Source organism: Cryptomeria japonica, unplaced genomic scaffold, assembly GCF_030272615.1.
Source record: "Cryptomeria japonica unplaced genomic scaffold, Sugi_1.0 HiC_scaffold_380, whole genome shotgun sequence".
Lineage (NCBI taxonomy): Eukaryota > Viridiplantae > Streptophyta > Pinopsida > Cupressales > Cupressaceae > Cryptomeria > Cryptomeria japonica.
The window spans coordinates 39,834-63,785 of NW_026729201.1; the positions used below are offsets into that span (position 1 = coordinate 39,834).

The 23,952-nt window shown below is 34.9% G+C and overlaps 2 protein-coding genes across 2 annotated transcripts; both read left to right on the forward strand.

Moving 5' to 3' along the window:
- The first annotated feature begins 1,244 nt into the window (after positions 1-1,244).
- Positions 1,245-2,077, forward strand: LOC131068975 (uncharacterized). The gene is made up of 2 exons (XM_058004266.1): positions 1,245-1,375; positions 1,454-2,077. The coding sequence occupies exons 1-2, from the start codon at positions 1,297-1,299 to the stop codon at positions 1,690-1,692; spliced, it is 318 nt and encodes a 105-aa protein (XP_057860249.1). The 5' UTR covers positions 1,245-1,296; the 3' UTR covers positions 1,693-2,077.
- A 19,637-nt stretch (positions 2,078-21,714) lies between these two features.
- Positions 21,715-22,272, forward strand: LOC131871232 (uncharacterized). Its single transcript, XM_059215934.1, has one exon. The coding sequence runs from the start codon at positions 21,715-21,717 to the stop codon at positions 22,270-22,272; it is 558 nt and encodes a 185-aa protein (XP_059071917.1).
- The last annotated feature ends 1,680 nt before the right edge of the window (positions 22,273-23,952 follow it).

The following is a 23,952-nucleotide window of genomic DNA, read 5'->3' on the forward strand; positions in this document are numbered from 1 at the left end:
AGTGGAGAAATACAAGATACTAGATGTTTGTATGAAACAGGAGGTGGAACTGAAGCATAAATAAGAGGAATACAATGTGTAGGAAGGACTCCAAGCGTAGGATGAGGAGGTGGGACATCCTTGGGTTTACTTAGATTGGAAATTATTTCATGTTTTTATTTTTGGTAAGATAAGAAGAAAATGTCTTGACGAGGTTGTAATGATTAAGGTGTTTGAGGCCAAAAAATAAGTCAAGGTTAAAGTCTTTATGATTCGTTAAATCAGAGGATGATGACCATTTTCTCACATTGTTAGTAAACCACTTATCATACATTGTCATTATTGTGATAAAGTTTAAATTATATATGACTCTTGTAAAAAGTGATAAAGACTTTTAGATGTCTCTCATAAGCTAATTCATCAAGATTTTGATAAATTACAGGCATGACTTTCGCATGTACTTAAAATTTTAATTTCTAAAACTTTTAAAAGAGGAAGCTTTTAGGATTTTGTGTGGAAACTAACATAAGGAAGCTTTCACACGTAAGTTTCTCTTTTAGTATCTATATGTTTCTTCATTTGTGAGATGAAAGTAATATTTTTAATGTATCTCTTTCATATGGATCCTTTTCAATATATAGACATCACAAAGTACATACAATAATACTTTTAATTCCCACCTCTTTATCTTAATATGAATGTTTTCTCACTCTCCTATTACATACTACTAATCATTTAAAAAAATTCTCACATTGTTCTTTGCATATGTTGTAGGATTAAAATTAAGTGACAAAAATATCATATACTTCATTTCTTTAATTTAGAAAATAATTTCTTCACAACTTAATATAGAATTCACAACTTTTACGAACAATTAGATGAGCTCAAAATTTTCATTGAGATACTTGATTTTGATATCATGAAGATAAATAAATGATGATGATCTATAAATCACAAAACAAAAAGATATAAAAAAAGCTCCAATTCATCTTGATAGAATAAAAAATAAAATATCTTCTAGAAATTTTAAATTTTAAAAATACATATAATATAATATTTAAGACACACAACCATATTCACCAATAATCCAACTAAATTAGACATACAACTACATTATTTATAACGTGCCCCAACAGACATTATCGTGGTCGCATGCCCACGGCATTTGATTTTGCCAATTGCATGGTTGAGGGCTACCTCTGAGGTCGCCGACTGTTACTTTCAATTTGACTCTGACTTAATCTGTGGCGAGGGTGCATCGCTCTCATTTATACAAAACCTCGTTCCACTATACATATCTATGACAAATATGGCATAATGTGGCGGGGCTTGAGCATGAGGACTCTCCTGATTATTTGTGTTTGCATGACCATACTCTACAACTCAATCTCTGCAGGTAACAAATTCTTAAATATGGTGTGAACGGGTGGTTTATTCTATATTCATTTATATTGAATTATGGCTACTTGTGCAGATTGTAACAAAGTAGCTGTTAGCAATTCCCTGATACGAGACAATAATTTGCCTGCGAAAGAGGAGGTGGTGTTTTATTTGGTGACGCCATGGTGGATACCATCTATTCGGCCGTGGAAGCCCTGGGATGTACGAACATACCAATTGCTTTTACTGGAAGTGGATGGCCGTCTTATGGAACTGGAGATAATGCTTATGTTGCTACCATGGAAAATGCCCAGATGTACAACAATAATCTAATCAAACGTGTTTTGTCTAACATAGGGACGCCCAAGAGACCTTGGAAAAGCATGGAGGTTTTCATCATTGCTCTTTTAAAAGAGAAGATGAAAGGAGGGGATGAGACGGAGCGTCACTTCGGCCTCTTCTACCCGAATAAAACGCTTGTGTACCCTGTAAACTTCTATCATTAAATATTATCTATTGTGACATTAGAGTTGCACCAGGTGTCGCTATAAGCGGAGAGGCGTTCAATTTGTATTGAAACATCCCGTCAATCTTCACCAGTTTGACAGCAAACTGTTTAGCAGGTTTATAGGCAAGTAGATGTTTCTTTGTTTGCATAAATATGCATACTTGATGAGTACAAGTCCACCGAGTTCTTTGGCTGTTTTGGTCTCTATTCTCTCTGCTGTCTTATATCTTTTAATTTTGCAGTAACATATTCTATTTTTGTATCAAAGCCCTTCATTCTTGTTTGAACAGTTTGAAAGCTGTGCTTGGTAAAATTATCCTTACGAACTGCTTTGTGAGGTGAATTTTTTTGTTGTTGTAGTATTGGAGAATTTGAGGTGAATATTGAGCGGGTTGATGAGCTGTGAGCCATCTTCCTATTAAGTTTTGTCTACTATGTGCTTGAGAAGAAGCTGTCAAAAAAGGTTGCATGAGAAAAGATTTTCACTGCCGCTAAAGAGGTTGCTTGTCATAACCCTAATCTCTCTTTCTATTTAAAATAGAATAATTGATTTAGAAATGCAATATATTGGTATTTCAAAATGAATTTATTAATTAATTTTCAAATACAATTTAATTATTGCTCTTTTGGAATTTCTTTAGACTTTAGTATTGTCTTCTTCTCGGTAAGAGAAACATTTCTTAATTGGTGTCAAGAAGGATGATAAGTGGAGGCCAAATATAGCTATCCGCTAAGTAGAAAAGACTATAACTAGACAATAAGAAAACGAGGTAGGTTCTATTGGTTGAAAAGGATGGTGATAGGAAAATAGGTGATAAAGAATATTGGGATTTTTGAAGATATTTTTAGTAGTGTCTATAAATTGAACTAGAGGTCTTGATTTTTAAAGTGTAGAAGCAAGGAGTTGAAGTTCAAAATAAGTCATTACTATAAGGTGTGCAAGGAAATATAGTACTTTCTTTCAATTTGCATGCTTTGTTCTTTGGAAATTTTGTAATCAATGACAAGAAAAATCTTGAAGGACATTTTCTTTGGCTAGGTTTAACTAGTACACTCTAAGATCTAACATTCCACATGAGTCAAAGTCTTATTTCCATTTCCATTTTCATGTTTTGTCACATCAGTCATGGTTATCGATGTCATGGTTAAGATTTAAACTTTTTTCAAAAGTCCTCTCACCCAACTAACAATCATGATCATTGTCTCTCGTATACCATCAACTATCCACTCCATTATAAACATAAATGCTAAACCCTATAAAGTATCTATTGGTAAGGGTAGAGAGCAAAGATCATGTGTTTGATGTGCACAACGTATGCAAGAAAGTGATGAAAAAGTCAAGGAATAGTGAGGACAAGACATCGTTTGAAATTGCAAGAGAAGTCGTGGAGAACTAGTGGTGGCAACATAGTTGACCACCATAACATGTGTTGCTTCCTTCATCGTCCTAGGCATTTTTTATTTAGAGACTAATGTCAAAGTGGATTGAGGGAGTCCTATTCTTATATCCTACATTTTGTTTAAGCTCTTCCTTATTTTAGATTGTATAGCCTTTGTTCTATCTCTCTTTATTTTTATAATGTGTGAGATCAGCTCAAAGCTTACCACAAGGGACAGGATGTTGTTCATGATTGTCAGTAATTTAGCTGCTCACTCCAGCTTTGGTTTCACCCCTTTGTTAGATCAAAATGATTGATATTAATCATGAGGAAACAAACATGATGAGTACATAAATAAGAAATAAAATGTACTTGAATTTACATAACTATCACTAACAAAAGAACACTATGCAATAATGTATTATGCTAATATTCTCCCCATTATTACATTGCTATTGCAAAAGTGACCTTGAAATCATAAAATTCACCTTGCCTTGGGACCCGCCCTTAATGATTACATTAGAAAACTCATTGATTACATATAATGAATGCATATTTTTGAGAAAATATTTTCTTGAAGAAACAATTTTGAATCAAGTGATGATCCATCAAGCTACCTCATGATCCTTAGAAGGGTTTATCTTTAAGCTAAATTTTTGGGTTCTCAATCCCAAACTATTAAATCACAAAGTCTTGAATTATTTGACAACAATCTGTACTGGGCTACAATAGAGATGGACATCATTGTCTTCTGACTATGAAAGGGAATAATTCTTGGTAATAATCTCAAAATCTTGTTGGACAATAATCCACATTGAGCTCAACACCAAATCATGAAGTTGTCTCTAAAATCAATCTTCACAATACAAGAATTCCTCAAATTTGTCAGCACGGACAAAGAAAGATAAGAAAGGGAAAATAAGACCAAAACACCAAAAATGCTTCTGAATCAAGACACCATATAAGAGTGAGAAGCTAACTTGAGATGATGGAAATTATGCTATCCTTTGGTGTAGCCAGCCTCCAAATGTGAAGGCTCAAAGAGAAAATTGTTGAGGCTTCATTCTTGATCTTGGTAGAAATATAGTAGACAAGTAATTTTTCAAATTAAAATAGATTATTCTACCATTAATACTTATTCATCCATTCCCTTTTGATCCTCCTTTCTATGTGGGGATACATACCTTATTGGATTTTTCTCAACATCAAAGAATTTTGATAGTGGTATCAAGGTTAAACTGTGTAGTTTTTTAGTCAACTCATTGACCCATGTTTCATGAGTAGTGGTCCTTGGAGGGAACTCAATGGTTAAGCGCTCTTGAGTTGGAGTAGTAAAAATGAGGTTGCAAGCAAAGTGGGTTTAACCTTGGAGGGAACGTTGTGGTTAAGTGTGCTTGAGTTGGAGTAGTACTGGGATGGGTGACCTCCTGGGAAGGCCCAATGCTTCACCCCTGTGAGCATCACCTAGATGCAATGAGTGCTAAGTGGACCATTCATTCTCATGAGAGATGGGTTCTTGTGAACCATGCCTCATGAAACATGGGTCAATGAGTTTGGCTCAAAAACTACACAGTCAAACCCTTATAGCAATACCATAGTTTGACTTGCTATGGAAAATACCTCCTACTTATTAATCAAATAATTTCTCATCACTCTTGTTCTTCAAAACTATCCCTTCTTCTTGCCAAAAATATTTAAGAAAATTGATCATCTCTAACAATGGAAAGGGTTATGCAAAAGGTTTGTTGATTTGATGTAAATCACCATAGGTTGTGGTTGAAAGTATTACAATTTATTTATTTTTTTGGGGTTGATTTTGATAATGATTTCCTACCCCTTGCCTCCTACTCTTATTCCACATATTCAGAGCATGATTCACAAAGGAAACATTATCATCGTGTTTTTCTAATATTTGTGTCTCTTCAATTTGACTTGTGTAGCCAACTGATGTTTTTTTTTTTTACTTAATGAATGTTATTCAAGTTTCTTTTCATGTTAGGGGATAAAGCTTAATATAGAATCAAAAAGGCTTCAGAGGCTCTACACTTGGAATTCCTTTCATGCACTCTCTCAAAGGATTACCTGGAAGAATATTAATTAGAATTTCCCTCAAACAAGCTTGTATAATGTCCTCTACATGGTCATTGCATCTATGAGTGAGAATGATACATGGAAACAAGGAGCAAGAGAAAAGATCCACCTACTCCAAATATAACATAAATTAAAATATTTTCAAATAACAAAACATAGAGGATTAGATCATTTTCTTGTTGGAATAAATAATAATTTCTCCTGTTGTTTGCTAAAGATTGGTCCTCCTTCACCACCAGTGGTAGATAATATTATCTTCATTGTTTGTAATATGATTTGTCCTCATCTTCACTATCTGCCATAGAAATTGTGTTATGATTTGTCTTATCTCTAGTATCCACCACCTAAACCTTTATTCACCAATTGTAGGAGATTAAACGCCTTGGCACTATCATTGTGGAATTTTCTATAAACCTACCTTTATGAAACTGTTTTAAGTTAGTGGAACACAAATTACAAATTTCAAGAGAACTCTATAGAGTTCCATATTTTTATTTTTTATTTTAATTAAGGAAACAAAAGGTTTTGAGGGGGACTTGAAACCTCATACAATAGGTTTTGAAGGGACCCAAAAGCATTATATTTTGTGGGGATCGGAGCCCACTCATAGAAGAATGCTACAAAAATATATTACTTAAGAAACCAACTGTTGGTGTGAATAAATATTCATTATGGATATTATTACACTTTACTTAAGTTAACTTAGGATAATGCATCTCTTCGTAGTTTGGATTTGAGACAATTAGGGAAGTGTGCACATAGGGATATAACTTGTAGGAGAAATTACACCTTTTGTGGTCTTATTTTGCTGTTACACTCCACATTCAGTGGGTCATCCACCTCTTGTGGAATATTATATTATTTCTCCTACCTACCTCTAGTATTTTTTACCTACCCTTGTTTCTCATTGAGCCACATGTCATGATTGTGTGCTCGTACATCCATATGGCCTTGCTTATATAAGTAGGCCTATATTCATTGTATTGGTGAATCCAATTGATCATTTGCATGTTGATGAGAGTACAGTTTGTTCTTGTCATTCTTTTGTCTCTCCTTTATAATTTTCGTTGTGCCCATGATCTTGGCAAAATCTCACTTGGTATCAGAGCCATTGGGCCTTCAATTGATTGGTTTTTGGAGACATCTTGGAAGACTTCTATTTTCATATCTGAGAGACAACATCTTTTGGAGGCATATTAGAGCATTTTCAATCTCACCATTGCATCCGAGAGGCCGTTTCCATAAAAATTGAGTATAAACTCGACCTATTTTGGCAAAAATCGAATTTTGGGTGTTGGAGGAATTTTTTGCCCAATTTGGGTAGTACGGTATGAAATTTTTGGATCTCAAACAAAAAAAAAATCTGAAATTTTTTTTTCCAGTTTTGAAAAAGTTTTGTTTGAAAAAAAAAAAGAAAATAATTTTTTTTGCAGGTCTGTACCTTTTGCTGAGTCAGCAACGCCCAGTTAGCAGCGCATAGTCAGTGCCCAGTCAGTAGAACATATTCAGCTGCCCAGTTAGCGCCCAGTCAGCATTTTTTGAAAAAAAAATTAGACCCCTTTCTGTTGAGCAGTTTGGATTTTTGGGTCAACTTTGGAGGCTCATAACTTGCTCAATTTTGCTCCTTTTTGGGTGCAATTTTTTTTTGATTTGGGCTAATTTGTTCATTCTCTTCGCAGTGGTGTGGTTATTTTCTGATTTTGGTGTATACGTTTTTCAGAATTTTTGGATTCTCTCAGCTGTACTTGTCCAATCCTCAATTTTGCAACTTCAAAGGCTTCGTTTGAGCTCATCCGACCTCCTTTCCAGGTGCCTTTTTTTTTTAAAGTGCATATTTTTTTGTCTACTTTCATAATCTATGATCATATTTTAGGTATTTTGAGTGGAAATTGTACTTTAATATATTGGTCTTATTTGGCCTATTTGGTACTTGTAAATTGCTTGGATATTAGTTTAGATCTCTTCCATTATTAGTTTGAGTCTCTTTTGGCCTTATTGAGTCAGTTGTAAAGTTGAAATCAGAAGTCCACTTTGCCATTTTTTGCAAGTGGCCCATTGTACACGCACTAAGTATAAAGTGCCAAAACATTACTTTTGGGGGGGTTCTTTGATTGAGTGAATTTGGGGGGGGGGGGGGTGTCTTGTGTGATTGTGCCTCTCTTTCCTTGTGCTCTTTCATTTTTTTTGCAATGAGTCCTCATAAATTTCCACCTTTAACTCCACATAATTATGCATCATGAAAAATTAAAGTATGGAGCAAATTAATGGAAAAAGATCTCACACATTACATAGATGGAACTATAGCAGCACCGCCTGATCCTAAGGCTCGATTAGAATGGCTCACTAAAAATTGCATGGCTCTTGGAACTTTGCATAAGTATGTATCAGATGACCTCACTTTTCAAAATTGAGAAGTGTACTACAATCAAAGAGGCTTGGGATATGTTTCAAAAATTGTATGGTCAAGTTGATGAAATCAGAGGTTACAAGATTGAAAATGAGCTCACCAATTTGGATCCCAAGAGTTTTGATACAATCCAAGATTATGTCACCAAAGCAAATGAGCTAAGAGCAAAGCTTAATGATTGTGGAATTGACAAAAAAGATGCTCAGTTAATATTCAACTTGTTGGACAAGCTTGCACTAGAATATGTAGCATTTGTGTCTAGCTTCCAAACTCATCGTTTGACAGTGGGGAGTTCCTATATTATGCCTTCATTTGATGCTTTCACAAAAATGTTGATATTGGAACAATCTAAGTTGTTGAACATGGGGCTTCTCAAGTCTTCAAAGTCCAAGGCTTTGGTGGCTAATCAAGGGAGTCAAGGGAGTCAATGCAAAGATTCCAACAAGAAGAAGAAGAAATCTAAGTCAAAACCACAACAGGAAAAAGGGCAACATCCTCTTCATTACAAGGCAATTTTTCATCCTCTTCAAAAAAGAGGACTCCACCTAAGAAGGATAAACCAGCTTGTGCATATTGCAAGAAGTATGGTCATGATTAGCATCGATGCTACACCAAGCAAGTTGATGAGTTGACAAATCTTCTTAAGAAAAACAACATCAACTTGCCATCCACCTACACAAAGAAGGATTCATCTCCTTCCTCTTCCTCACAGTCTAAGGGAAAAGGGAAAGCATTTGTGGCTACAACAAGTTCTTCACAATAATGGATACTTGACTCGGGTGCCTCTTATCACATGGGTTCTACAGAGGAGCAGTTTTCTTCATTGGAGCCATCTAAGGTACCTCAAATTTACATAGGTGATGATACACAAGTAGAGGTTGAAGGGAAAGGTTCAGTCGACATGGATGATGGAACATTTGAGAATGTTCTTTATGTTCCTAACTTGTCTACCAACCTTCTCTATATATACCAAATCACTCACTATGGGAATGGGAAAAAGGTTGAGTTTACATCTAATTCAATTGTGGTAAAGGAACTTGATGATGACGCCTTGGTAGCAGTGGGACAAGTCAATGACAACTCAAGGCTTTATTCATTCTCCCACTTTGTGCCAAGTTCTCCTTCTAGGGCCTTGCTTACTCATTAAAATTGAGAAAGTAAGCTATGGCATGAGCGGTTTGGTCACCTCAACTACTGCTATCTTTAGCAACTTAGCACTAAAGACATGGTCACAGGTCTACCTCGAATCAGTTTTTTAGAGGGTGTATATTCAGGTTGTTCCATGGGCAAGCATCCCGAGGAGAAGTTTGATAAGGGGAAAGCTTGGAGAGCTTTGGAAGTTCTTCAACTTGTTCACAGTGATGTAGCAGGACCATTTCCAGCACCTTCATTTAGCAAGGCCCACTATGTCCTCACCTTCATTGATGATTACTCCCACTTCACTTGGGTCTACTTTCTCATTCATAAGAGTGAATTATTTGATAGATTTTAGGCGTTCAAGACTCATGTGGAGAAGCAATATGGGAAAGTGGTCAAGATTCTTCGTACAGATAATGGAAGGGAATATGTGAACAAGAGACTTGAGAATTTTTGTACATTTGAGTGGATTGATCTTCAGCATTATGTTGCTTACACTCCACAGCAAAACAAAGTTGCAGAACGCAAGAATAGAACTCTCAAAGGAATGGCTAGTTGTATGATACATGCACGTTCTCTTGATCTTGCCTTTTGGGCAGAGGCTATCAGTTGTGCCACACACATCCAGAATCAGGTTCCTCACAAATATTTGCAAGGTATTACTCCTTTTGAAGCTTGGGCTGGTAGAAAATTGATTGTGAGACATTTTAGAGTCTTTGGGTGTCTAGCATGGGCTCGCATACCTTCGTAGAAACACAAGGCATTGGAATCTCAGAGTCGGCCTTGCATACTTGTTGGATATCCTAAGGGTGCTAAGGCATATAGATTGATGGATCCTGAGACACATGAGGTGTTTATTGAGAGGAGTGTTCACTTTGAGGAAAGCTCTCCTAGCTTAGCCTCTCTACCTCCTCTACCTTCCTCCATTGTGGATAGTGATGCTAGTGATTCAGATGATGAGACTCCTTCAACTCTGACTCGCAAGGTTACACATCCGCAGGGTCCACTTGCAGTTGAGGAGCCTCATTCTCCACCTCCACCTAGACCTCGTTGGGCTCAACAGACACTTGAGTTTGCAGGTTCTCTTGTTGGGGATCCTTCAGATACACGGAGGACATGATCACAACATCAGGATCTTCCACATGCATTCGTTGCTACCACTTCTGATCCACAAACATTTCGGGAAGCATCAGGGGTTCCTGAGTGGGACCAAGCTATCGAGGAAGAGTATAGTTCCTTGATGAAGAACAACACATGGGATTTAGTCCATCTCCCTAAGGGGAGAAAGATGATTTGATGTAAGTGGATCTATCAGACCAATTTTGCAAACGATGGTAGTGTGGATAAGTATAAGGCTCGGCTTGTTGCGAAAGGTTTCTCTCAGGTTCTAGGTGTTGACTATACTGAGACCTTTGTGCTCGTAGCCAAGATGACCTCCATTCACTTGACACTTGCTATTGCTACAGCTCATGGTTGGGCTGTACATCAGATGGATGTGAAGAGTTCTTTTCTTCATGGTGATCTTGATGAGGAGATATATATGGAACAACCATAGGGTTTCATCCAGGATACTTCCTTGGTTTGCAGACTAAGGAAATCTATCTATGGCCTCAAGCAGGCCCTCAGGGCTTGGTACGCCAAGATGGATTCCTTTGTTCTCTCAGCAGGGTTCACCAGGTGTCATTCTAATTCGAATGTCTACATTTTGCATCGGGATGACTCTCACTTGATACTTGTACTCTATGTTGATGATTTGATCATTACAGGGAGCACTACATCTATCATTAGCAGGGTCAAATCTGCTTTGCATGACAGATTTTCTATTTCTGACTTGGGTCTTTTGCACTATTTTCTCAGGATAGAGATTTCACAGTCACCTTCCTAGATTACACTATCACAACCCAAGTATGCTCTTGATCTACTTGTGCACTTTCATATGGTTGATTGTAAGCCTACCCCGACTCCCTTTATTTCAGGAGTCAAGCTTGAGGCTTAGTGTTCTTCTCCACCAGTTGATGCCACATTGTATCATCAGCTTGTGGGTAGTCTCATTTACTTGACTCACACACGCCCTGATATTTCATTTGTAGTTGGCATGGTTTCCTGCTTCATGCAAGAACCACATGAGCTTCATTGGAAAGTCACCAAACACATCCTTCATTACATCCAGGGTACACATCACTATGGGATTCACTGTGCAGCAGGCACAGGATTTTGCTTAGTTGGTTACACAGACTTCGATTGGGCTGGTGATCTTGATGATCATAAGTCTACTTCAGGTTATAGTTTCCACCTTGGTTCGGGCCCCATTTGTTAGTAGAGAAAGAAGTAGGATGTTATTTCTCTCTCTTCAACTGAGGCTGAGTATCGAGGAGCTATTAACGCAGCAATTGAGACCATTTGGCTTCAGCGGATTCTCACAAAATTTGGGTGCACCACTCCACGATCGAGAGTTCTACATTGCGACAATCAGAGTGCCATTGCAATCTTGAAGAACCCGGTCTAGCACTAGTGTACCAAACAAATCGAGATCCATATGCATTATATCCGAGAGCTAATTTAGGAGCATGCCATTGGCTTGTAGTATTGTCCTATAGCAGAGCAGGTTGTAGACATATTCACGAAACCTTTCACCGAGAGTAAGTTCTAGCAGTTGTGAGCTCTCTTGGGGGTGCGAGATGTCTCATTAGGGGGGGTCAGCTGACTTCTCCTTCCTCTATTATGGGGGGGACTTTTTCCTCTTTGAGGTTTTGTCGTTATTCTTTGAGAGTCTTTTTTACATTCATCTCTCTTTTGGGGTGAGTTTTTTCCCACTAATTTTTCTCCCTTTCTTCATTTGTGAGAGATTGCATTGCATAGTTTTGCTTGCATTTTCATTTTGTACATGGGTACCTATCATGGCCTAGTATCCAGGACCCATCTTGCATTGTTGACTTGAGTCTTCATTCCCCTAAGTCACACTTAAGGGGGGTTGTTGGTGTAAATAAATATTCATTATGGATATTAGTACACTTTACTCAAGTTAACTTAGGATAATGCATCTCTTCGTAGTTTGGATTTGAGACACTTAGGGAAGTGTGCACATAGGGATATAGCTTGTAGGAGAAATTCCACCTTTTGTGGTCTTATTTTGCTATTACACTCCACATTCGATGGGTCATCCACCTCTTGTGGAATATTATATTATTTCTCCTACCTACCCCTAGTATTTCTTACCTACCCTTGTTTCTCATTGAGCCACAAGTCATGATTGTGTGAATCCAGTTGATCATTTGCATATTGATGAGAATATAGTTTATTCTTGTCATTCTTTTGTCTCTCTTTTATACTTTTCATTGTGCCCTTGATCTTGGCAAAATATCACACCAACAACCAACCCACAACCATACAACAAAAGATAACGATGAAAGGACAAGCTATAAAATCAAAAGGCCAAAGCTATTAGACAAAGCCATTAGCATGCACAGTTTTGCAAATAATTATGAATTTATTTTGGTTGCTTGTAAAATCTATATCTTCTGAATTTTAGTTGTTTCAAGAAAGCATTTAATTGTAAAATTGGAAATAAGTAGGAATTTTTTTTACTTTAGCATTGTTTCTTTCTTTCTGTTTACTAAGAGATAAAGTGATTTGAATAAGCCTGAGAGAATACATCTGAATATATGAGGTTGGATGAGTTCTAGTAAAACAATAGGAAGCCCTTTGTGAAAACAGTTGATATGTGAACCCTGAGTGAATATCGCAAGGTCAATAACTGATGTACGAAGCCTTGAGATTAATCTTTCTTTTAATCTTCCAAGAAACTAGACTCACCTTTAGGTGAGAATCTATTAAGTTGAGGTGAATTTCACATCCACATCAATAGATATGGTGCTTAGGAGGGCCTGAAGTATAGATTTACTAGGATCAATTAGCTAGAGTATACTAGCAAAAACTATAGCAAATAGACTTAAAAGATCCCACTCAATATTATTTCAGAGCAAAAAACTAGGTTTTTGTTTGGTAGATCAATTTTAGATGGGGTCATCATTACAAATAAAGTCTTACATTCTATCCAAAAATCAAGAACTCTAGGAATGCTGATAAAATTAGACATAAAAAGGGCTTATGATTAGGTGGATTGGAGATTGCTCTTGAAATTTATGGAATTTATTGGCTTCTGTAGAACTTGTCTTGATTGTATTTTTAACTAGAGAGCAAGCCCTTGATACCCAATCTTGATAAATGGGTCTCCAAACAGTTCTTTGATCTTTTGATAGGTATTGGATAGGAGGATCTACTTTCTCTTTTCTTGTTTATTATCATAGCAAAGGATTTGGGTAGATCCTTCAACAAAGTAGTGTCAAGGGGTAGAATTGAATGCATCAAGGTTACTAGCAACTTACCACCCATGCCACATCAACAATTTGTTGATGACACTTTACTCTTTGGGAAAACCAAGAGGCAAGAAGCAAGGCATACTAAAGAAATTCTAAACTTGTATTCAAAGGCTTTAGGATAGGAAGTGGGAACAAACAAATACACAATATTATTCCTTTTCACTTTAGAAAGTAAGGAGAAAAAAATTATTAGGTTGTTGGGTTTCAAGAAGGGACAACTACCATGCACATAGCTTGGGATGCCATTAGACAAAGGTATTAGAATGAATGAGCTATGTGAGTCAATTTTTGAAAGAATTTCTAATTGAGTAGCTTCATGGAGAGGATGGTGGCTATATTGGAAAAGGAGAATAGAGATGTTAAAGGAGGTTATTTTAGCTATATTGATATATTTAATGTCTTGTTTCTTTATTTTTGTTGAATCCAATCAAAAGATAAATCAAGAAATGAGGAATTCTTTCTATTAGGAAAATTCAAACAATGAAAAATTAGAACTAATTTCGTGGGAGATGGTTTTCTAGTCTAAGGAGTTTGGAGGGGTTGGGATTAGAAGGTGAAAACTCCAAAATAAGGCTCTAGGAGCTAAAATTGTCTAGAGAATGTTCAAGGAATCACATCTCAACTCTCCTTTCAAGACTGTAGTTGAGCCTATTCATGTTTCATTATTACAAATGGACCTTTGAGATCCTTAGATTGCATTAATTTCAATTTTTAGAGACTTCATACATCTTTCTTTAAATATATACTCTTTTAGAAAGGGAAAGACATCATGCATACATCTTTTATTTTTATTTTCTTCCTAAGGGGAGGAATGTTGTTTGACAATCATGGACCATCTTCTACATCCAAATTTGAACATATACCATTGGTATAGATCCTATATTGAGGTGGGGCTTCAGGGTATCTCTTATTCTCTCTTATGGAGGAATTTTTTTCTCACATGAGGTTTTTTTCTATTTCATCTTCTAGGGAGAATTGTTCTCATTCTTTCTATCCTTAGGGAGTAGTTTTGTCCCATTAGATTTTATCCTTTCCTTAATTTGTGAGAGATTACATTTGCACATGAGTACCTAAAATGGTTTAGAAGTTAGGATCCATCTTTGCATCTTTGTATTTGTTCATCAATTTCCCTAAGTTGCACTTAAGGGCATCTTGGTGTGAACAAGGGTATTTTTTATCTACTTTTTCCCTTTCTTGTGCAAACAAGGTACATTATCTAACTAATTTCTAGCTAGGATATTTTCACACATGTTCACAAGTTAAGTTTACTTAACAAGTTTGGAATCTCTCTATGAGTCTCTTGCATAAATGTGATCTTATCCCCTAGTTATCACATGACAGGAAATGAAGACACTTGTCATCATCTTAGTTAGTCCTACATCTCAACCTTGACTATATAAGAAATGTCTCATATGTATATTTTGGTATTTCATAGGCTAATTCATTGAACATTTTGATATGTTATATTTGCATCCATGATTAGAAATTTACCCTCTTTCTTTTATCTTTTGTAGAAGGTTATTTTGATTTTGGTTGAGTCCTTGAATGACTAACAATTTCCTCATAGATGGTTTCTATTAGATACTCTTTAACTTTTATTAATGTTAATTCGTTGTATATTGTAATCAATTATTTATCAGTACATTTAATAGAATTATTAGTGTTTGATAGAATATTAATTTATTTTTCTTTCTTATGTGATGAGTGTTTTGGTTGTAGGTGATATCTAGGAGCTATGGGTTTTGATCATAATCTCCAACATAATATCAAAGTTTTAAATTTTTTATTTTTTTTAATCTAGATCTGATGTTCAACATTAAAACAATACACTTTATAGTAGAATATACACCATTTCACTCAAAATGCCCCAAACCCTACTTGATTAACTATTGAAATCAAACTTTAATTATTTTGAGGCATTTTTTTTTCTAATGGCTCCAAATTCAAGGACTAAAAACACATATAATCATATAGATCTTTACAACTATATTGATTCATATATCCTACAAGATCATTATTGTCATTTTTGCTCTATAGTAAGTATGATGGTTAAAAAAATAGTGCCATATTTCTAGTTTTTTAGTATATAAATTATCGGTAGCATATTATTCCTACACCAAATTTCAACAATGGGCATCATGGCTAATAAGAGATGTTTTTGTAAGGTTCTTAGACCCTTGACCTTATTAGTGACTAAGGGTTTGTTTTTTGTTTTTGTTTTTTTTTTGGGGGGGGGGCAACAAGTCTCGTAGGCATTGATTGCAGTGGTAGGGAATCTTTTTATTGAAACCTACCTAATAGGGTATATTGTAATTGGTAGCACTTGAAGAACCAACACCTACTTTTATTCATTTCATGTAGTGCACACCTATTCTTTTATTAGAGATATTTATATTTAGCACCATATTTTATGTGTTTGGGACTCCACTTCATCTTTTTAGATAAAATTGAAGAAATCTTGATTTTAGCAAAATTGAAATGAGAGGTAAATCTTGTCCATGTCTTAATTTTTTGCATTCCTTTGGTGTCTGAATGGTATGCTCACCCTTAAGGTAGCACGGGTTCTTTTGTAGATTGATATTTGAAAAAAAAAAATAATAAAAGATTAGATTAGATTAGATTTAAAATGGTTTTAAAAGTTTCCATTTTAAATTTTGGTGGATGGTATAATTTAGATTTTAAGTGGATAGGACCCAATAGTTGAGCATGTTCCAATTGTTCTGATAGAATTTTTTGATTTAATACACATACTTGTTGATTTGATATCCATACTTGTTGATTTAATGTCCAATTTTTTTTACAACATTGGAACAATAGTTGTGACTTTAAAGTTGTTATTGTTGATGATGACTACCAATAACTGAATAAAATGTACCATTAGTTGTAAAAACCAACCAATCATGTGATACCACATCAACTACACAAGTATTGGGGCCCCTTTTCCACGACTATTGGTCTTACTTTTTGGGGGGGTTGTTTTGGACACCTTGGCAAAAAGCATGTTGATGTGGTATCATATTTGATGATGTGGCTCTAAAATCTTGGTTATAAGCAAGGGACTTGCCAAGTAAGTTGTTGTAAAAAATTGGGAGTGATTTGAAATTTCCACATAGAATTTTGAGAAGCGCGAAGTTAGGGTACACAACTTCTGGACCCTCTCCCCTATTTCATTAACAACTAACTACAACCCTTTCATTATTAAAAATTATTTGACATGAGTAAGCTATTTGAAATGAATATATGCCTTGTATGGTTTAGTTATTTGAGACCCTATATCACTATCAAGACCACAATACGGGATCGACAATTAATATGTGGACACCCACAATACTTCTACATGTTGCTAGTGCAAACAAAACAAGTGAGTTTATTTGTTGTTTACTTCTTCAGATTTGACTCATTTTTTATTGGTGTTGTTTATTTGCTTAGCTTAATCTTCTTTACTATTCTATATAACGATTTATTCCATTTAAACATCATTCACTTCAATGATTAAACAACTAATAGCAATTTTATGTATTATTTAAACGAAAAATGATAAATATTATCTTGTTTTCTTAACTAATTTCTTTTATTAGAAAATACATATATTATTAATAAAAAGAATGTGTAAAATGATGTCTTTCAAAACAAAAACTCTTGAAAGAAACAATTTAAGTTTGAATACAACTTAAATTTTTTTACTAACTAAATTGATTTTTAGTATTAAAGTAAATAAATAAAATATTTTAAAAAATGATGATAAAATAAATTTGGGAGGTGATGCAATGAGAATCTGTTCAGTATTCCTTGGACTCAAAGAATTTAATTTTTATTAGAATGAGAGGGTTTCACGTGGATTTCATATACCAACAAAGTGAGCGACATATTTTCTCTATATAGTTTCTCTGTAGACTTTTACCTTGATTTCGTACATCACGAACCTCCTAGAAATACATAAATACAAGAGAAATTGCAAAGTGGAAACTTCAAGGAGGTCACTAAATTCTACTATGTCACAATTGCACGGCAAACACTTCCACTCAATTTTGGAGTAATTTCTACGATACACCACTTCCCTACACCATTCCATCAACAACAGAAAAAACAAAAACGAAAGGACAAGTTTGGCTTTAAGATAAACATGCATCTATTTTGTTGACCACTTTGATAAAAACAGAATATATTATAATATTTTAATAGATCTAATTATAATAAAAAATTTATACCTAAAATAAATCCTCGCACAAATCTTTCTTAGTTGATCCCCTTTTCCAAATGTTATTCTTGATTTTGAAAGACTCACAAAATTGCATGACTTCCTCTCTCGCAACACCCTAGATCCCTTTTACCATATAAGAATGATCTATTAGCAAAATTACCTTTATCATTTGTTACAATTTATATCAGGTTTGATATATTTCAAAATATTGACTTAATAAGCTAAGTAAAACATGAAATGAGTCTATTAAGAGTTTTTTCGAAGTGGTTCGACTATTGGATTACATAAATATAAATAGCCCTACATCTATATAGTAGATTATATTTCTAAACTAAAAGTTGTCATTTGCCTAAGCTACCACAAGTAGGGGCTCAAAATCTCTTAAGATCAAACTTGGTTCAACCTCACTTTTGAGAGAATTGAATCTTAATTATAATTTTACACATCACGTAAACAAAAAATAAATAAAAAATAAACGTTTCTCATATTTCTCTGTACCGAAATTAACTTTTGATATTAAACTATTTGTTTAAAGAAAGTTAGGAAGTTTGCCCATTTATGAGACACAAGGTGGACGAGACAACATAACAACTTAGAAAGGGGATGCAATGAAAGTATGTGCTTTATTCCCTCCACTCTTAAGAAAATAAAAGAGAAATGCAAAAGTGGAAACTCCTCCGAAAGAGATGGGTCACTTCGAGGAGGCCATTAAATTCTTATGCACGACAAACACGTCCATTCAGTTTTAATGCTAGTCGTCATAACCATTCAAAGACAGAAAAATGTGGAACCCCCCTAAGAGGTGCTTTTGGCACGGTGGATAAAATACAAGAGGATTAGCAAGGTGGAAACTTCTAGGAAAGAGAAATCTCACTAAATTCTAAAAACGTCCACTCAATTTTAATGTCGGTGGTCGTAGCCTGCAAAATAATTGAAGAGAGAAAATTAAGGGAATCACGGGTCTTTTGAACTCGTCGCAAAAGCCGGACAAATTTTGGCGCTCTAAGTCTTGCACGGTCAAAAACATCGATTGGTATTCTTTTGACCTGGACTACCGTCAATTTGGAGTTTTTTCTACCGTCAATTTGGAGTTTTTTCTACCGTTATTTCTCTCATTTCTGCCTCTCTTCTGATCACACGATACATCTCTTCTGATAGGTCCAAGGGTACACCATTCTATCAACAACGGATATGTCTATTTTGGTTTCAAAACGGTAGTACAGATTGACTCACACATGTTTTACACTGTCGATTTTGTAATAAACGATTGGATTGACTAGCACGTCGCCATCACACTATAAGAAAGGTCTGTTTTGGAGAGCTTCCGCCATCAACATAAACATGCATCTATTTTGTTGACAACTTTACAAAAGCGGACTATATAATAATCTATTAGAAATTTAATATCTATGATAAATATGTAAATAAATATTAATCATAAATAAAATTTGTCAAGGTTTGGTGAAAATAATTAGATAGTAGAAGTGTTAGAGTTTTTTCATTGTGGATGTTTGGTTATTTGGTTAAGTTAGTAGCTAGGTATTGAAGTGAAAAGGGACTAAGTGGAGCATATTCATGCATTGTGGTTTTTAAAAGAATGCGATTTCAAGAAGAGACAAACTATCAAAGGCTAAAGGTTTTTTGTGCTTACCTTGCCACTTCCAATAAGGTTGCATGCAAGAAGCATTTAAATAAAGATAAGCTTACCAAACAAAAATAAAAATCGATGATTGAGAAAAAAATCTATGCGTAAGATGGTGATGCATAACATCATCTTGCATGCTTTCTAAACTTTGTGTTATTGATCATTCAAGTAAGTTGCTCACTCTCATAAAGGCAACACCTTTTAATGTAAGTAAACAATAAGAAAATATTAGTATTCCCTCTCAATATAAATGTTACAAGTTTTATAAAATGTATTAAAAATTATTACATCAAAGGTGTATCTTATATGAGATGGACAATCTAATTGTTGAAACCCACAGCTAAAAATGAAAGAAAAGCAGTGCAAGACAATTGGAGACATATCCTCCGTTAATCGCTTTTGACCTGGTTTTAACTCAGGCTTTCGTCGTTTTTCATCCTCTCTTTGATTTTTTTATTGATCAAAGCAGGGTACAAGATTAATAAAATAATAATGAGTAGTTTAAATCGAAATGCAGAAAATGAAAGAAGAGAAATCAGGTCAGCATGACTACAATATAAACATTATAGTAGTTGTCTAACACTTACTGAGAAAAAAAAAAAATCCTCTCTATTTTCCTTTCTATTGGTTTTGGTTTTCTAGTTTTCACTTCTAATGTGGGTGAATTAATGAATATTTTATTATTTCGAACTTCGAGTAAATTTCAAGGTGGGACTACTGCTAATTTTTTTATTTGTTTTTCATTTATTTTGTCTGTAATTTGTTTAGGGAAATAAATATGTAGTAAATTTTTATTTTTGTAAATGCTCTTTCAATTATTCATTTATGATTTTAGTTTATATATGTGATAGGCTACTTTGTTTAATTATAATAAAAATCTATAAATTTTTAATTAAGTTATATGTTATTTCTATTAATTTTTTAATATAAAGATAATTATATTAATAATTAATAAATTGAAGATATATATTATGTTATTGGGCCCTCTTTCATTTTTTGGAATATTTGGTTGGAAAGGAATCATCGAATTTTTCAAGAGGCAAAGTTGAGTGTCCAATATTTGTGGAGGAAAATTACGCTTACAATTCTGGAAACAGTTTTAGCTAAGTGTGATTTTTTTAGTTGTTGTGGACCTTGCAGATGCTCTTGTTTTTAGTTGTTTTAGTTTTCAAGGTCAGGGAGATGCCTGTGATTTTTCCAGAAGGACCAAAGGTACAAAGTTGGCTAGAAAGATTAATAGGGTTGGTCGACGACATCCACCTCCCTAGGGGGTTTTGAAAATTCACACTAATGGATCCTCTAGGGGGAATCCTATTCATGTTGGGGTTGGCAGTATTGGTAGGGATAATGTTGGGGATGTGCAACTTTTCTTTTCCATCTACAAAGGATCTTTTATACAAACAATTATATGAAAGCTCTAGCCATGTTGTATGCTTTGGAAAGGGGGTGTACTTATCGGCAAGAGACACTGCACAAGTCATCCGGTGTTGTCATTGATGGCAACCCAAGTCAGTAAGCCCATCCACAATGTGTGATTTGCTCATACTGGAAGTCAGATTGAATACTGGTTCAAGTTCCACAAGCTTAGAATAGAGCATCCGATAGAGTTCAGTATTTTGATCGGTATTTCTTTTCGGGTTGTGTTGCAGATTTCAAGGAAGGTTTTTGGATGTCTGGATTACCTTATTCTAGAGTTTGAGCCTCTGGTGATAATTGTTGTGCGTGTTAGAAGCCTTTGTGTCTTGGTCTTTTGGCTTAGTAGTGAAGAACAACCAACTTGCATGAATAATCCTTATGCAGATTGTGCAGAATGATTTTGGTAATTAATTTTGTGGTCCAAGTGTTTTGTCTGGTAGTTTTGGTAACGTGTGATCGGTTTTATTGGTCTGCATTGGTATTTGAGATTAGATTTGGTCAACAATGTGTACATGTTTTATTATATGTTAATTTTTCTTGAAGCCGACATGCAATTGAATTAATTTCTTGTTGCAGATATAATAGATCAATTATTGTGATCGTTTTGGATATCGATGGGTATGCAAAAGGTGTTGGTGATCGATTGTGCGCATGTTAGAGATTTGTGCTCTAGATTATTGTAGAACACTAGATCAGAGCAGTGTAAGGAATAATATGGAAATGTTTATAAAATATGCTTAATCGAAACTATAATTAGGCATTTGTAGATGCTATTATTTAGTTCATATACTTCAGTAATATGTTGTAATTCATTTGTAGGCAGTGAGCCTCTCTTTCTTGAGCGGTGAGCTCTAGGTATTGTGCCTGAATGCATGTGCATTCTCATTGTAAAACTTTATATTTGAGTATACTCATCTTGTGGGTCTCATCCCCATCGTGGTTTTTCCCTTAGTCGGGTTTTTCATGTAAAAAATCTTTGTGTTATGGCACTGTGGTTGATTGATTTGTGTTCTTGCATCTTTCTTTTGGTTCAATGTATTAGGTGGTTGAATGAACTAATTAATAAAGTTAAAGTTTGTAGAATACTGATTCAGTCGCCCTCTCAGTGTTCCTTGATTCCAACAATTGGTATCAGAGCCTAGTTCCTCGGAATAAGTCTAACAGCTTGAGGAGGATCCGGGAAGGTGATTCAATGTATTTAAGTGGTCTTCAACAACAACTTCTAGTTGCACTTTATGATCTTGATCAATCCATAGCTAAAGTCCATAAATTGAAAGTGAATCTTAAGGATGTTGAGAATTTCATTCAGTCATTAAAAGAGAAACTAGATAAGTCAAGGGAGAAGAAAAGGGAACTATGTGATCAGCTAAAGCAGAAAGAAAGCCAAAGCATAGATGATGATCACTTTAATGAAGCCTTGAAGGAGAAGACAAAAGAATGTGAGAAGCTTGCAAAAGACAATGTTGTCCTAAAGCATGAGATGGAATTTATAGTGATGGGGTTGACCAAGGAGATTGAGGGAAGGAAGAAGAAAGAAGAGAATATTAATCAATCCATAAAAGATAGATCTAATGAATGTTGCGGACTTAATTATGAAATCGACCAGTTGAAGCTTGAACTACATCAATCCAAAAACAATGAGGAAGAGCTTGAAAGGAAAATTGTCATTCTTATAGATGAACTTGCTACTGCAAATGAGTACAAGGAAAAGTTTAAGATTATCTCAACAAAACTTGATGTGTTGTTGTAGAGTTAGAAGAGTGAAGGTGACAAATGAGGTCTTGGATTAGAGAAAGGTGAAAGCTCTAGATCTTATCAAAGCAATCCTAAGTCAGAACATTAGAAGAATAAAGCTAAAAGGTCTCTGGTAAGAAAACCTAATGCTCAAAAGTTCAATGGCAATTGTTTTATTTGCAGTAAATTTGGTCATAAAGCTAGTCAATACAAAAGTAGAATGAATCAAAATGGTCCATCATTCTTTAGTCAGTGTTTCAATTGGTACAAGTGTGGGAATAAATCAAGTGAATGCAGAAGTATGTCGAATAACTTTTCAAATAGAAGGAATGTTCGATGTTATGCATGCAATAGATTTGACCACATTGCTAATCAGTGTAGATCAAGAGGAAATAAAGGGAATTACATATTTGGATAAGGAAATGTTGTCTTCTATAATTGCAACAAATCCAATCACATTGCAAGATTTTGTAGAAGCAAGAATGTCAACAGGAAGGGTCCGACAAACAAGGACAAGAGTGTGTAGACAGATGATAAAGGTAAAGAGAAAGTGGATGAGATTAGGAATCAAATGAAAAAGAAATGGGTAAAGAAAGAGTGATTCTGATGTATAAAATGGATCTACACCTAAATTTGGTGCTAGAAATTCTTTCGGGAATTGATTTAAGTCTATTGGCCTAGGGGGAGTTTTCTAGAAGATCGTATTCTCCCCTGCTAGAGTTGGTGCTAGAATGTGACAGATTGTCAGAAGTTGTATTTTGGTATTGTAGATGTTTTGGAAGGATCTCTGAAAGGAATTGAGCAATATTGAAGATCCACACCGCAGGAGAATTTTTGTGGAGTAATCTATGAAAATAGGGCATCCGAAATGTTTAGGGCAAGCATATTTATTACACCAAAAAGTTAGATATGTGAATGATAAAAGATAACTTTTAGTTCTCATTTGTCACTTTGCATTCTGATAAAAAGAGGAGTGAGTTTTGCAAGAATATTTCTGTGTGATCTAAGTGTGAAGGCAATTATATATGAAACCCTAATCTGGCAAAGTAAGGTATTTTTTTGAGAAGCTTGTAAAATTGAAATCTCTGCAAATGGATACACCTTTGGTAGTTGATACCACTGAGAGATCCCACCCAAAATTAAAAAAGAACCCTTTCAAATTTGTAGAAGATGATCCACTAAGTGCATTTTTATCCATTTCATATGGTGTTCTTCATGTCAAAGATATTAGGACATACATTCATTCAAATCTTGAGGAGTTAGGAGGATCCCAATTCTTGAATCTGTACACCAAACATATATTAGGAGAGGATCTCAAGGCCAAACCAGAATTCAAGGTTTTGAAGGAAAATAATTTGCATAGGTTGTTAGGTTTCCAGTGTTTGATAAGAATGAGTGGGTCCGATATGTGTTAAGCAAAATTCATGATGAATTCATGTGGTTGAACCAGTCATTTAAGATCACTAAGGATGCAATTAGGATTGTAATTGGTCTAAGCTCATTTGGTGGATTGCCTACACTCCTATCTATGAAGAATCAAATGGTTACTGATGCAATTGGTTCCAAATTTGAAAAAAGGGCTATGGCAATCAATGATATTATTGAGCTAGATGTAAAGTTTGCTTCTATGGTTATCGAATACAAGGTATACCACTCCAGTCGGGAGAATTCGATATCTGATATTGCTATTTATGTT

What these genes read in the sequence shown, in the direction of transcription:
- LOC131068975 (XM_058004266.1), top strand. Translation starts at nt 1,297, where the DNA reads ATGTGGCGGGGCTTGAGCATGAGGACTCTCCTGATTATTTGTGTTTGC. An exon ending in CTACAACTCAATCTCTGCAG is followed by an intron (nt 1,376 to 1,453) that starts GTAACAAATTCT and finishes CTACTTGTGCAG; the next exon opens with ATTGTAACAAAGTAGCTGTT.
- LOC131871232 (XM_059215934.1), top strand. Translation starts at nt 21,715, where the DNA reads ATGTATTTAAGTGGTCTTCAACAACAACTTCTAGTTGCACTTTATGAT.